The sequence below is a fragment of the Haliotis asinina genome, chromosome 5 (genome assembly GCF_037392515.1).
Source record: "Haliotis asinina isolate JCU_RB_2024 chromosome 5, JCU_Hal_asi_v2, whole genome shotgun sequence".
Taxonomy (NCBI): Eukaryota; Metazoa; Mollusca; class Gastropoda; order Lepetellida; family Haliotidae; genus Haliotis; species Haliotis asinina.
The window spans coordinates 13,459,237-13,475,898 of NC_090284.1; the positions used below are offsets into that span (position 1 = coordinate 13,459,237).

Here is a 16,662-nt window from a genome sequence, read left to right on the forward strand (position 1 = left end):
TGTAGAATGGAGGTTAGTAAACAAAAAAGTTTCATTCAATCAAGTTTTTGATACATATGTAACAACTGACATCACTAATTCATTCAAGTGACTGAAAGTATGCGGCCACCTGATCCTGTTACACATCTCAAATGTGAGAGATAGACAGAGAGAATGACAGGAGAGAGAGAGAGATTTTGCGCCGCTAATGGCAATATTCCAACAAAATCATGGCGAGGACACCAGAAAAAGGCTTCACTCTGTCTGTCCACTGAGAAGTAACAGTTAGACCACCAGCATGTTTGCCACACATGACACATTTCACAGAGTCTTTTCCTATGAATCTGAAGAAGAAACTGTTGAATATATGTGATGTAATTCCTGAACACTTTCTTGGAATATGAAATATATATACTGCTCATCAGAAGTTACAGGACACAGGACTCTAGTTTCTTTGTCATGGCCTTGACACACTGACTAGAGTCACAAGTTAAAAAGCTGGTTGGTCTTGACATTCACTTGATGAGTATACATTTTCTCTGTTCAATCAGCCTGACTCCCATCAGCCTCCACATGAGTTACCCTCGGTAAAGAAAATGACTTGAACAGCAGCAATAACAGCTCAACAACCCCTCTTAATTTGGCATTAAAACTGCAGAGGCATAAACTCTTAGCTCTTAAGTCTTGAACAAACAGTTTCAGAGATTGACACGTCAAGATTTTCCAAAATTAAAACAATGCAAAAAAATACTTCAAAATGAATGCCTCCAGTTAAAAGAAAATGATATCATTCCAGTAACACACTGGTTTCAGACATATTTCGAGCAAGACATAAATGCATAATTTCATACCAATACTGTTTCAACCCAGTAAATCTTGAAGTTTATTACTGAACAAGAGAAAAAACACAAACATTAGTTGTCAGAGTTATTGATAAACCATATATATCACAATATTAAATCCCTGAGCATGAAAACAAGAGACTTTTTAGGAAACTATCTCATGTGACCTCTTTTAAGTGCTTAGAGGACAGAAGGGCTTGCAGCTATCTGCTTTGAGTGTAAATCAATCCTATGTTAATACATTTTCCTTCAGATACTTCTGAACCTTGCAGATCTGTGACATCTCAATCACAGCTGCCAAATATGATTGCAGTATTTATACTCTCTCAGAGAATGTTTTTCTATCTACTTCAAGCACCATTACTCCAGTATTCTTGACACACAACTGATATCAATGGCTGTTCTGGAACAGATACCCTATTTGCGACCCAAAGATGAGCTAGTCATCAAGGTTGGAATTTTCAAAACCTAAATGGTTCACTACTGGTTCTCTGAAAACATCCACCCTCTGTTGACTATTTCAGCTCTGGGTCGAGAGACAACCTAAATGGTTCACTACTGGTTCTCTGAAAACATCCACCCTCTGTTGACTATCTCAGCTCTGGGTCGAGAGACAACCTAAATGGTTCACTACTGGTTCTCTGAAAACATCCACCCTCTGTTGACTATCTCAGCTCTGGGTCGAGAGACAACCTAAATGGTTCACTACTGGTTCTTTGAAAACATCCACCCTTTGTTGAGTAACTCAGCTCTGGGTCGAGAGAGAACCTAAATGGTTCACTACTGGTTCTCTGTTGACTATCTCAGCTCTGGGGTATCATTGTATCGGTTTAAATACTGATGATACTAAAATGCTTTCAATATGAGTTAGTAGACAATAATATATCTATTCCATACAAATGTCTTCTGTAATATATGCAAGAAAGCATAGATTCACATGTAAATTTTCACTGCCTTAGCAGTGCAATCTTTGGTCAATGGACACATATTTGAGCGTGATGCTTGAATCTGTGCATTTTACTGACTAGCTGGTCATTACATAAAGCTAAGCTATCTCTTCTGGCATGGTAATTTCACTACCAAGTTGCAAGACCACATTCAAAAGTTCTGTTCTATGCTGCAATCACAACCACTTTTTATTTACATCACCTCCAAAAAGATCTTGCATAAAGATAAACCCAAGGCTTATTCGAAGTGGCCACTTCAATGAGTTAGAGAAGTATCGGTTTAACTGCTCCAGACTTGCAGTACTAGATGTTTCATCAAAGCAGTAATTTGTCGATGTATATAGAAATAGATACACACAACCACTTACCAATATTCCAATTCTATTACAGCTGTCTAAAATAATCATGTCTGGACCAGTAAACAAGTATGGACCTCATAATCAGGTTATTGACATTATGGGCATTCATTTAGAATACAATGACATGCATGAACCAAATCAGTGAGTTTGACCATCCGATCCCCTCACTGCCTCTAAGAACAAACTGCAGCCCAGTTCTAGTAAGGATCTTCACAAGGGTCTCATTCTCAGAAAAAAAACAACTAAACTAGTATGTTTCTTAACTGGAAATATTGAGTGTGATGAGCTATTTCATATTATCAGTGCATGCTATAAATATTACCACATCTTACAAAGCAGATGGTTAGGCACTCTGTGTTGTCATGCATCTTTGGTAGTCTGAGGGTTAAAGTGTCACACAGGGGTAAAATGTGCGAGGTTCATTTCTGAGGTAATCCCCTGTGATATTGGTGGAATATTGAGAAAAGCAACATAAAACCATAACCCAGTCTTTCATACTCACTGTTTTCTCCTGTCACAGATGACCTTCTATTGTATTTTTGTAACATACCTATGAAATATTTGTAAGTGAGATATATTCCATATGGACCAACTGTCTTTGACACAGGAAGTACAGAGATTCAGGGAAGCTGTCCACATCCCAAAGACTATCATGTTTCTCAAACTACACATAAAAGCTCAGTGGGAGTAATGAGACTGATGACCATTCCATCATGTGGTTGTTACTCCATGCAACTGAAACATCTAACAACACTCATAGAAGACAATGTTCTCTTCCATGGAAACACGAGAAAGTTAATTTGTACTAAAATGTCCACTTGGCTTTGGTCTTAGAATGTATAAATGACATGAGTTCTTGTTTGAAGTGAGTGAAAGAGTGAGTTTGGTTTTATACCACTTTTAGGTATTTTCCAGCAATATCATGGCAGGGGTGACCAGAGTGAGTGAGTGAGTGGGCGGGCGGGTGAGTGCGTGAATGAGTGAGTATGGTTTTATGCCCCTTTTAGCAATGCTCCAGCAACATCATAACAGAGACACCAGAAATGTGCTTCACATGTAGCTACATGGGGAATAGAACCCAGGTCCTCTGCGTGACAAGCAAATGCTTTAACCACTACGCTTCCCCTACCTAAACTTGTCTGATAAAATTCTGTCAGGGAGTTAATCTTGTTTAACATGACAGTGAGCCATAATCCTTATGTGTTACACAGCATGTAAACACACAGCTATGATAAGGTGAAGGCACGAGTCACTGTGCAATGATTAATAAGTGTACCATTGTTAATCAGAGTACAATGGTACACCATTAGCCAAGGTGCAACCACCTGAACCCCATCTCAGACTCAACATGAAATACCAGAGCATTCTGGTAGACTGGCTAGCTGCTGGAGGCACATCACTACAATGTGCAGGTTACAGTGACAGTGAAGGTTATTATGTACTGACCTGTAGCTTCATGTTTCAGTGTGTAAATGGTGATTGAACACACATTTACACACAATACTTCCATCAATGCTTCCCTCACCAAATCACATGGACCAGTCATCTAAGGCAACGCAATTCGTTGTGAAGAGTTGCATCCCCTGGGTATGCAAAACACCTTCAACCATGGGTTTGAATCCTGCATGATTCTCTTTGATTACATTTCTAGACTTGTTGGTTTATCATAGATTTCATGGAAGCTGTAAACACCTGACAAATCAGTGATCAACAACAGGAGCATCGATCTGCACAACTGGGAACCAATGACGTGTCAACTAAGTCACCGAGTCTGACCCCCCGAACCCGTTAGTTGATTCTTATGACAGGCATAGTCACCTTTTATAGCAAGCATGGGTTGCTGAACAACTCTCCTACCCCCGTCTTCAAGGATCATACTGGAGTGGGTGAGTTTAGTTTTAAGCCATACTCGGCAATATTCCAGCTATATTGGGGTGCTTTGTTAACAGATGACTCTGGACCAAACATTCCAGTGATCAACAGCATATGCATTGATCTAAACAATTGGGACATGACAACATGTGTCCAAGTCAGCAAGCCTTACCACTTGATCCTGTTAGTCAGCTCTTAACGACAAGTACTGAGGGTCAAATCTAACCAGGATCTCCACTAGTCTAAACTGATCATAAATGACACAAAGTCTGAAATAGTACCCTGTAGATGACCATTTCAGACTGCTGCTTCCTCTGGCAAACCCAGGGGAAATATCCTATCCAAGGAACCACATGGTGCAAAGTAGACAGACCAAGAGATGGCAATACAACTAACTACACATAATATTCATCGATCAGTCCATATATTTCACCTCTCCATGCAGTGAAGATCTGCAAAGCGCTACATTCACATGACCATCTCTCCAGTTCAATCATCATCCAAGGGACAATAATAGAGCATCCGGTTTGGAAGATGGATTCTGCATTCTTTCAAGAAAACGTAAATAAATAATTCACTAATATTTGATATTTATTTTATGGTTTTCATCACAAATATTTCTCATCTTCTGTCTGGCTTTCATTCAAATGTTTGCATGGTCTGCAATATCAACACTGATGTCCTTGAGCTGTATGTGACACAGCAGTCTCGAGCCAGGCAGTCAGGTCATGAAGCGTCATACCCTCATGACAGCCATGAGTCAAACATGTTTGACTGGGCACATATTCCGACACTGGTATTACTAGTAGTGGTAGGATTAATTACAAAAATTGAAGATTGGTCACAATGACTAAATGGCCAATCATTCCATCAAGATTCCTCACAATCAAACACAAACAATTCTGGAGCACTTTCTGCATTGACAATACATTCACAAGCATGCCTAAAAACTTCCAGATCAATGATGTAATATGACATACACTACAATGAGGTTCATTGGAAACTTGGGTATGAACCTCTAAACGTAACAGATCTGTATCTGGTTTTGAAAAAAAATAGAAAAATATTTGTCACAAGGCTGGTTTTCACTGTTACATTTCATGAGCACACGTTTGTTCCAAGTCATGATTTTGTTTACCTTCAAGACCCCCTAAACACAATAGTCATTCTTTAAAGGATTGAAAAAAAACCCGAAGAACTACATGATTTTTTTCTTTATGTTACATAATAATAACCAGGAATTTCATAAATGACACTAATCAATTATTTTCGATGATTGATCGGTTGTAATGAACCAATTATTGACTTATATAACAAGCAAGATCAATGAATGACCAGCAGTCATCTAGTATTGTGTATGCTCAGTTGTCTATACTTCAGTCAAATTACACAGGAATACAGAAGGTGGTAAAATGTCTTTTAAGATCATGAACAAAAATTATTAACAAGAATTTTAAATGTTTTAATGGAAATAATGAAAAAAACAATGAGAGATATACTGAAAAAAGTGTCCAGTTTTAGTTTTCACATCTATCATGTTTTTCAATATGCATAAAAACATTAAAAGCTGTTTAGAAAAAAATTTGTACTGAATGACAGAAAATTAACACTGTCATGAAATTCACCCACTTCTTGAAAAAACGTATTAGTAACTGACTACCTAACTAATTCACTAAGACAATAATATTCTGATAGTCTCTATTTGAAACAGAACGTCTCTAATTCCAAAGAATGGTGACTCAAATGTCAGAACTGTTCCAGAGAAAATACTCCTGAAACATAACAAGCAAGATCTATTCCTATGGCAACCCACCAGATCGGCATATTGTCTGATCTCACAATTCCTTCTCACAATCTTGCAGATGACACAAATGCAGCCATCAGATCAAGAGTGATTTGATACAGACAAACAGGGAGCAGAACAAAAGATGTGAGTGGCTCCTGTTTACAGTATGACATTTCTGTTGGAGCCATTCCAGCTAAGAGGATCTGTGGTTATCAGAGGAGGCGTATCTGCACTTCAGTTTACATTTAGCAAATCACACATAAGCCGCAACTGCTCATTCTGCTGCATTAGAGACTGTGTGACTGTCTTGATGTGCAGGTTTTAAACATGGACAAAGGCCTGTTGATGGGACACAAGGAAATGATCATGTGTAGTCTGTTCGTGTCGCATTAATCATGCCATATAACAGGTCCACACTGATCCAGAGACACATACACACTGATTTCTTACAGGATTCTCAAGGCAATAATTACTCTTTCCAAGGCTAAAAGAAAGATCAAAGAGCTTTCAAACAGAATTAGACAGTTCAGATTGTGTTACTTATTCAGAATTATCCAGAAGTCACATTCAACGCTAAAGTTAACATAAAATGCCAACATGTCCTTCTTAGCCACTGATTTGGAAAAAAATAACGATTTCTTTTAACAATAGAAGTATCAAAAAGTCAGTTTAAGGTTGTGGTCCAAACAAGATGCCACCTTGGGCCAACCTACATTAATGCACACTGAGGAAGAACAAGATAAAGCTAACCAATATCAGGAAGCCTAGAGGTCTATGTTCCACATAAACAAACCTAAGATAATAAATATAATCTGCAAAATCATCTAAGTTATTCAAAATTCAAAGTACAAGGTTCTCATCACAGTCCACATACTGGGCTTGTAAGTAAAGGTTACGATACCTGACCCACTGACCCCCTCTCCCCCTCCACACTCACACAAACCACCACACACCCACCCCCACCCCCGAGGAAACAATAAAATGCCCAGCCTCCCCTGTTAACAACTTTACCTTGTAAATTGATAAATAAACTGCTTCAAATATATAATGTTTATAGTGTTTGAAAAACAGTCATGCTTAGATCAGTGTGTCAAATTGTCCATTAAAGTCTCAAAATTTGATTAATTTGGATCATTTGCCGTTTCTATATGTTTTCTCTGCTGAAAGCATGACTGCTGCTGACAAAAATCCAGTTAGTGAGATCTGGACATCACCAAATTAAGTCTATCTGTGACTAAGATATGTCACATGAGGTCTATCTGTGATTTAGAGACCTCAAACGAGGTCCATAAAGCACAGACAGACGTCATTTGAGGTCTTTAAGTCACAGATAGACCTATCTTTGTATCATGAAGGTATTACTGACAGATTCATGTTTCAGTGTGTAAATGGTGATTGAACACACATTTACACACAATACTTTCATCAATGCTTCCCTCACCAAATCACATGGACCAGTCATCTAAGGCAACGCAATTCGTTGTGAAGAGTTGTATCCCCTGGGTATGCAAAACACCTTCAACCATGGGTTTGAATCCTGCATGATTCTCTTTGATTACACTTCTAGACTTGTTGGTTTATCATAGATTTCATGGAAGCTGTAAACACCTGACAAATCAGTGATCAACAACAGGAGCATCGATCTGCACAACTGGGAACCAATGACGTGTCAACTAAGTCACCGAGTCTGACCCGCCGAACCCGTTAGTTGATTCTTATGACAGGCATAGTCACCTTTTGTAGCAAGCATGGGTTGCTGAACACCTATCCTACCCCCGTCTTCAAGGATCATACTGGAGTGAGTGAGTTTAGTTTTAAGCCATACTCGGCAATATTCCAGCTATATTCCAGATTAAGGTGCGGTGCTGAGATGACGTCACCAGAGGTTTATTAGTGTTGGGAGTGAAGGTCACAAATGCCTAGTCCTTGACACACAAAGTATCCTCTTTATTTCACACACTAATCCAGGGAAATGCTATCATCAACTGGTCCCCTATAACGCTGTCTACTCTGTCAAACATAAAATAATTAGTGTGTGGCAACATGCTACTAGTTAACTTCTAAATGCCTGCGAAATGTCAACACATGTCATGAGATTCATGCATCTATCCTTGGCCTTGTAGTGATCACACCTTAGTATCACGCCTAGAAGCCACCACCCAGATCTGTAGATAAAGAGCTATTGATTCTGGAATCACAAAGTGTGGCACAGAATGCACTCAGACTCTCTCCATCCTTACGTGTTTCTGGTGGGCTGACTGTAAACTGCTCCTCGTTGATGAGCAGCTTGAAGTCCGAGCGTAACAATATATCAATAGTGGTAGACCTCGCCACTCGACTGCCATCTGAAACAAACAAAAGTTGCCGTCAAAATTGTCTGACTGTAATAATGTAACAAGCATACTCACAACAGATGTCTTTAAGCTTTCACAAGAAGTGTTAAGGTGATCATCCGAGGTGTTGAGGTAGGTGTTAAAGTGATCAAGAAAGGTGTTGAGGTGATCATGTAAGGTGTAAAGGTGATCATGATAGGTGTTGAGGTGATTGTGGTAGGTGTTAAAGTGATCATGTAAGGTGTTGAGGTGATTGTGATAGGTGTTAAGGTAACAATGTAAGGTGTTGAGGTGATTGTGGTAGGTGTTAAGGTGATCATGTTAGGTATTAAGATGAGTGACCGAAGTTAGTTTAATGCCATACTGATTAATATTCCAGCTATATGGCAGTGGTCTAAATAATCAAGTCTGGATCAGACAATCCAATGATCAACAACATGAGCATCAACTGTGCCACGGGAAACCGATGACAGGTGTCAACCAAACCTGACCACCAGGGGTTGCTGAAGATCAAGTCTAACCTGGATGTTCACAGGGTAGGTGTTAAGATGATTATGGTTGGTGTTAAGGAGATTATGAATAGTGAGTGAGTGAGTGAGTGAGTGAGTGAGAGCGGTTTTCCGCCACTTCCAGCAATATTTCAGCATGCTTTAACCATTAGACAACCCCACTGCCCTTATGCAAAATGTAAGCTGATTAAGATGGATGTTCAGTGATAATGACAAGTGTACATGTTTTGTTACAGGTTAAATGTGTTATAAAGACATGTTCACATTAAATTTATGGAAGAAGAGGAAGAAATAAATAACATCAGTCTATTTCTTCACATGGGACATTTGCTTTTAAACATGTAAAAATATCCAACACAGGGCTGGTCATTCTAAGCTCATCTCCAAATAACTGAGCTCTGTATTTTAAAATGCTCCATTACTATTTTAACTTTTGAAATACAGGAGGAGCAAACTTTGAAAAAGGTCCTGTATATAAGGGTAATTACTTTCCTAAAACTTGTATGTATAATTTGTTCTTGGCTAAGATATTGCCAACATATGACTAACTTGTAACTAACTTACTTACTAACTAACTTGATTCTGGCCAATGATAAGGTTATTTGATAGAATACATACTGTCCTCATGCATTTCATTTTGCATTATCTTTCCAACAGCAGCATTCTGCTCAGAGGGAGCCAATAACATTATCTAGTACAGATGCTACATTCCTTCATGTCACGAGTCTTAATTACATGACAGAAAAAAAACTTGTGTAGACCTATCGAAACAATCATACTGTTGTACATCACGTCTTTATTTTTTGCTTTGTGCACTCATAAGCCAAAAAATACATCTGCATTTTAACGTGTATGGACCTGTCTGAATGAAACAAATGGGCTTCAGAAAATACGCTGACTCAGCAAAGATTTTCTTGATGCCATATTATGCATCATCTATCAGCAATGATGGATCTTTATGGCCTTAAACACTTCTTTAAAGCTGTGAAATATTTGATGCATGCTCCAAGTGATTTTTCAACTTAATCATGTCACATAAGATTTGATCAAACGGAGCTGAGTTGGTTAGATAACTCCTCTTGAAATCATCAAGTCACCAAACATCAATCAGGAAGTCCTTCCTGCCAAGGACATGAGTCTACAAAACTGAACATTTGCTGTTGTCCATCTAATCAGTTCAGCAATCTGTGATCATAAGAACACAGACTACACAAATCCGCCCCACAAACTAAGCAAACTCGGGCAAAGATTGACCAATGTTATTACAAAGACATCAACCATTCATGTGGCAATATTTACCCTAGAGAGATGGAGACTGTGATAACTTCACAGAGCCGACCTCATTCAGCTTTTAGATATATTGGTCACTTTGCTCAGTAAAGAGTCTCAAAGGTAAAATTGATCAGATGACCAACTGACTGGGGTTCTAGGTTTTCAAGAGATGTTGGCCACTACTCCATGACAGCCAATCTGACAGGTGAGGAACGTTTACTTATTGCTAAATGGCATTAACCCTCCTTGGTGAGCAATCAACTGGTGAGGCCCTGCACTCGGACAATGTAATCAAGATAATGGCGGTCCTGAAGAATAATGTCTATGTGTAGAAGAGTGAGTAAGTGTGTTAATGCCTCTCTGGACGTTATTTCAGTTAAACCACAGCAACTCAACTAAGGAAAGCAATGATGTGCTGAATGTTGGTGAATTTTGTTGAATGTCACTTTAAAAAGAATCCCAATTAGGTGACGGCACCACAGGTAGGCCTGAAGGAATAGAGATTTCAGGCATTTACCACTATGATGAAACCCAAGAGCAAGTGAGTGAATTTCATGCCGCTTTTAGCAATATTCCAGCAACATCCTGAGAGACACTAGAAAATGGGCTTCACACACTGAACCTATGTTGGGAATCGAACTCAGGTCTTTGGTAAGATGAGCAAATGCTTTAGCCACTCATCTACCCCACTGACCCTGTAACCCTAGAATGTGGATATGTAGTTGAAGAATCGAGTGAGGGATTCAAACCCACAATCACAGGCTTCTATGGAGGCGCCAACTGGTAAGCTTTAAGATAATTGGACCTTCTCTGCCCAGATGCATGTTGTAGATGCGAACCTCCTTGATAAAGTAAATGCAGGGCAGATCAAATTTTCTGTGCCACAATAATTTCCAGTGAGGAATATAAATTTACATTTGTCACTGCAGTGTAAGTTGTCTAATCAGCCATCTGGGAAGGAAACCTACAATCTGCTCAACAACAGTCTTCCATGAGGCTGAGATAGTGACAGACTCATCTGGCGCAAAGTGATAAGCAAGTGAAGAATGTTTTCAGCAGACTTGTCTTCCATTCACGGAAACCATGTAATCATGTTCATGGACATCATCATTGTATTGAAACACAGATGATACTCCGAGGGACAGTGTGATCAGCTCCATTTCAAGATGGCAAGGTTAATGAAACTGTGCAGAATATCAGGCTAATGACATGAAATAAGTACTTAGTCAATAAGCATTTGGAACATTTAGGTGTTTCAGCTACATTAGTGATGGTGCTAAGGACCCATGAGGACTGGCAAGGGCTTATCTGTGTGTTGTAGTGCAACAGCCATGCTAATAACACTATCAACTCAAATGGCCCATTTTCTGAATTTGCCTTATCAAGCTTCATCAAGTAAAGAATTAAGGACTACAGATGAGGCAAATGAGCCAAAATAAATTTCAATAATATTTTTTTCATTTCTTGAAAACAAGTCCATGAACTACTCAGAATGACACTTACATACTGTGAATACTTGACTAAGTTTTCTTATGAAGCAAGTACTTTACATGTACCAGAAAGAAAATTCCATCTCAGCAGAAGGACAGAACTGTGGAGGTCCAGCCGAACTGATCCAACTTGGCGGGGAAAAAACAAATTAATGAAATCCATTGAACACAAATGAAAAATCTAATTAAACCATGGAGTGCAGAAACCTGTAAAGCAGGATTTAGGGGCACACTAAAAGGATAAGTCTCAATACAAACTGAAACTAGGGAGAAGTAAAACCAAGTTAAATCACCTCTGAAAAAAAATCATGAATGTAAATGAAATGACCTCGACACACCTGCAGCTAAGGCAGTACAACCCAAATCTATTTTCAACTCAAGGATATTTTGACTGGTCGGCAAAGGACTTAACAGTGTGCTGGCTGTTATTAGTACTGACTACGTTTGCAGGTTTGCAACTGGCTTAACACTTGTTCTCTCCAACAACAAAGAAACAAGCTAGAAAAATATTCTCCTTTATTTTTTCTGTACTTCCCAAAACTGAGCTGTCTTTGAAAGTAAGCTTCTACGTCTTCATTTTAGATAATTACGACCAGCAGTGAATTGAAAGTGGCTGAATTTTGTGTAAAACAGCAGTGCCATGGTGGTCTGTAAATAATAGAGTCTAGACCACACAAACCATTAACGGAGACCATCACCAACATCCAAAGCCACAGGGCAAGCTGACACACAAGTCTCCGAGCCAAACCATTGTCAACACAACCAGTCTTAGCTATTTCTTAACCATTTGGCCCAGGAGTTCCAAATGGGTTATATGAATTCTCAAAAGTTTCACACCCCACCATATTCATTGTAAGCTTTAGAGACTGTGTAAGGATTGTGTTGACATAAATTGATTAAGTTAATAGCGGAAAAGAAGCAGTTTTTGATTGCCTGCTGAAACAAATTCATTTTGGTCTAAAAAGTGAAGAAAACTGAATGTATTGCAGACGAGCAGAGATAATACTTGAAGCCATGTGTCACTACACAACTGAATCATCTACAGGTCACCCTTTATATAAATATATGCAACTGTGGTCCTCAACAACTATCCAAGCAAGGTGACATGTGATTCTGGGACAGAAGCCTTTGAGTCATGTTTCTTATCAGCTGAATTACTGATAAAAGTGTCATTTATGGTCAATTTGATCCTGGAGTATTTTACTCCAGGAGTAAATATACCTTTACTTTACCTCCAGAGCACCCTGGAGTAATCTTACTTCAGGAGTATAAATACTTATGAGAATAAAGTCGTATGTGAAAGTCAATTTACTTACCGTAAGTAAGTTTACTTACATGTGAAAACATACTCCTGGAAGTAAATGTGTGCATGTAAAAGCGGTTTTGGAGTCACATAATGATTACATACAGATGCTGTTAAATCCTCATGTTCTGCCGTTTCACCATAATGCATATATCTTGAGTGGATATTCCCACTATTCATACAACAAGAAACACATCATTTTCAAATTATTGGTCCTTGAAGATCACCATTATTCACATTCCCTATTAAAAGTTCAGGGGCATATCACCAACATGATTAAGTTTGAAACACTCCCTTGACTGGAGCAGGAATTTAGAAATAAAATTTGAACTAGAAAAAAAATTTAAAAATTAAACACAAGCCTCCATATCAAATTAATTCAATCTTGCTTGAACTTTAAATGTTATTTTACCTTAGGAAGATAAATCCAAGTCTTCCCCAAGGTATCCCACTAGAACTGTCAGATCAATATATATACTGTATTAATCAGAACCCATGAACCAGCAACACAAAACAGAGGGCAACACATGCCAGGAGCACATAAAAACTTGGTGATACCTATTTCAATGCTTCAGTCGCTGCAACAAGAGAGCCAAATAAATTGGAAAATCATTTCCCACCTCATTTGTTGTAAACATTTTCCCAAGATGACCATTTCTAGAAATGATTTCCACTTAAAGTCCCCTAACTAGGTGATAAAGTATTTCTCAGTATTTCTTGGGAGGTTTGCAGAGTCAATTGTTCCAGTGGAACATGGGCGCTGATAACTTGTCCACATCAAGAAAGCTTTTTGCAGTTGTTTTACATTTTGGAAATTGTGCTTGCTTAGCAGCACTGGCACTTTAAACATTAGGCACTGACATGTATTCATTGACAAAGTTGTGCAAGACCAAAGGAGACTAGGTTTTAACAAAATCTAACAAAGATGTTTCTCTACAGCAGCTGTCTAATCAGATGGGGGCTTAAACAGAACAAGTTTACGACCATTTAAAGACCCTTTAAGGGACCAAAGCAAGCTATCTCCTAAAGGATGAGAGGCCAAGGAAATTAGTTTTCCCAAGCAAATCATCAGTATTGGTTGCAGTATCGATGTGTCATGAATAGAGATGGGGACATCGATCATAGAAAGGAACCATACCATCGAGCCAATGTGCCCATACTGTACAACTTAGATAATTTGCCGTACGCATTTGAGATAATTTCTGTCACATACCTCAGGATACTCCTAATGAATTTGACACAAATTGACATGACGGCTTAAAGCGGACACACTTGTTGCGGTATCTGCATCAATAAATGGGGGTCACATCATTGAGATGACGCTGACAGGTAGGGTGCTCAGGAATAACTGTGAAGGATTTGGATTATATTATAAACTATCAAGGCATAAAATATTTTCAGTCTTGGAGTGAAAAATCTTGACCATGGTTCAAATGGATTGTTTGAGTGAGTACGTTTAATCATACGAAGCTTTTATCAATATTTCAGCAATATCATGGCAAGGGAAACCACAATTGGACCTCACATACAGTATCTATGTGGGGAATTGAACCTTCAACTTCGGCAACACGAATGAACACTTAAAACACTAGACTACCCCAGACACTCTATCTGTTAGGCCACAGAGGCAACATATCAAAAGTGTCATCGGGAACATTCTTGATATCTCCAGGGTATACATTCCTATAAATCTCCACTATTTCCAGGATGCATCTACCCTGGGTGCCTTCATTACCTCTCTTTACCTCTGCATCATTTAAATCGGTTAAATAATTTAAAAAGCAGAAGTGATTGATACGCTCAACTTCCCAACATAGACACCTGATTGGATAAAAAGCCAGCCAAGGGAGGTAATAAACTCATCGGGCCAAGCCATAGATGCATTCTGGGTAGAGCTGAGATTTATCTGAACGTATACCTTGGAGATAGCAAGGATGCATCAGGAATAGATACAGTCACAACTCTGTAGTGAACAGCAAGGACTTGCTGTGCCACTAGCTTTGGTTGGGTGTCACCGATTAGTCATGCCCCTGTTCAGTACATGAGACAAAGGGAATACATATCTCCTCCATCGGTAGTCTGACATTCGTACTCAAGGATCATACAGAAAGGGACAGACAGCATATGATTTGAATGTTGATTCATTCAGTAAGCACTGGTTAAACAGGGCCATGAGCTTTGAAAAGGACATGTCATCAAAGCATCAAGGAACTAAATAGATTATTTTCTGTGCTAGCTTGCTTGAAGTGTGAACCAGTCCATGCAATGTAAACACTGAGTCAGACCAACATAAGTTCTGGCTTTATGAATTTTCTTGGAATATTATGTACTCAGGAGCAGTAGTCATATATTATGTTTTTGTCAGTGCTGAGTTGAAGTTCAATATAACATTTTCCAGTGTGCACTTGACGCAGATTTCATGAAAAATAATCACATAACAACAAAGATCATTTGTTCATACATATTAGTTAAATTTCATGTCAGCTTTTACGTGATTGACTTCAGACTCACAAAACAAGAAAATAAATTAGAAAATGGTTCAAAAGAGAACATACTGTAACAGGCACCTATACACACATTATTTCTTAATGTTTCGTACATGAAAGAGCCAAAAAAGGCAGCCTGCTAAAGTGATGATAAATGTCCTTGTCCTTGTTGACCACTGCAAACAGAAGGGACCTTCTCACAGACATCTCCTGACAGATCTAAGACTAAGTCATCACCAGGCTTCCATCGGGATCAGTATTAATGGAGGTAGCTGACAGTATGACCAGCACTAATGACCAGTGTCTTCAGATCGATGGCAACAAGGCAGAGTCCAGCTCTGTTGTACTAGAAACACTCATTCTCACACACTACATGTCAGCTACCTTTCCTTGATGTTTCCACCAAACAAACTCTACTAATTTTACACAAAGGCATCTCGAGACAAGGTTTATTCATTGTGGTCTTCAATTCAACATAAAGGTGGAGAGTCCCTGTTACAACAGTCTGCCATTCTGGCAAGAAGAAACATTTGTTCTGGACAAGAACGCTGCCGATGACCCTCGTCTTTCTCTCAGTCCCTGAACTACATTATTATCCCTTCTGCCCAGCGATTCCTACAATGCCATAGCACTACATGAAGTAGATTTCCCCAGGTCATAAATCTCCCAGCTCACTGGGACTGCTTTTCAATTTGATGGGTTTGTTGGTGACTATCAATATTATAGACACTATGGAAAGTCCCGGGATAGAACAGGCGTCTCTGCTTGTCGCAAGAAGCGACTAATGGGATCGGGTGGTCACACTCGCTGACTTGGTTGACACATGTCATCGGTTCCCAACTGCAAGACATTTCTCCCCTACAAGACATTTGCTCTGTGTGGCCTATTGTTGCCAGGATTCTATTGGCAGGAAACCAAAGACATAAACAAAATGGTAGATAAAATATTTCAAGCTATTCTGGCATAAAAGAGAAAATAAAAGTTTGTCTCGAGAGCAAAGTATTATCAAAATCGGTAGTTCATCCAGGCCCTTCAAATGTCAAGGTGCATGAAAATACACCTCTGCATATCCTTATTGATTATCAATTATTTGTTCAAACAAAAACTGTGTGTTGTCAATAATTGATTGAAACAGTTTCCATGCCAACTCTTTATTAACTTTCAAAAACATGCCCATGGCATGTTCAAGTGGACAGCATGATGCATTATAAAGCTGAGATAGTGTGGTTTGTCCTTTACAAAAAATCTCCTCTTCAACAGAATTTGGCAGGAAGAAAGACGAAAAAACGGCTCCTTCCTACCTACAATTTGTTTGCAGAAAATTAACCAGCCATGCTGTTAATATCGCTAGCTGACAGCACACCTTTGGCATTTGACTTAATTAAAACCAACTGTCCCCAAAGCCATGTAACTGTACTCACTCCAGTTAAAAAGAGAAGAAAATTGGTTGACGAAATAGCATTTGATGGGGTCTCCATCACAGA

General features: G+C 38.9%; 1 protein-coding gene across 1 annotated transcript in view; it reads right to left on the bottom strand.

The window, feature by feature from the left end:
* Positions 1 to 16,662, bottom strand: part of LOC137283392 (calcium uniporter protein, mitochondrial-like) — a 106,443-nt gene that overhangs the window by 19,241 nt on the left and 70,540 nt on the right. The window contains exon 4 of the mRNA XM_067814857.1: positions 8,026 to 8,130. Coding sequence (XP_067670958.1) covers positions 8,026 to 8,130 — 105 coding nt within the window. The remainder of the gene's footprint in view (positions 1 to 8,025; positions 8,131 to 16,662) is intronic.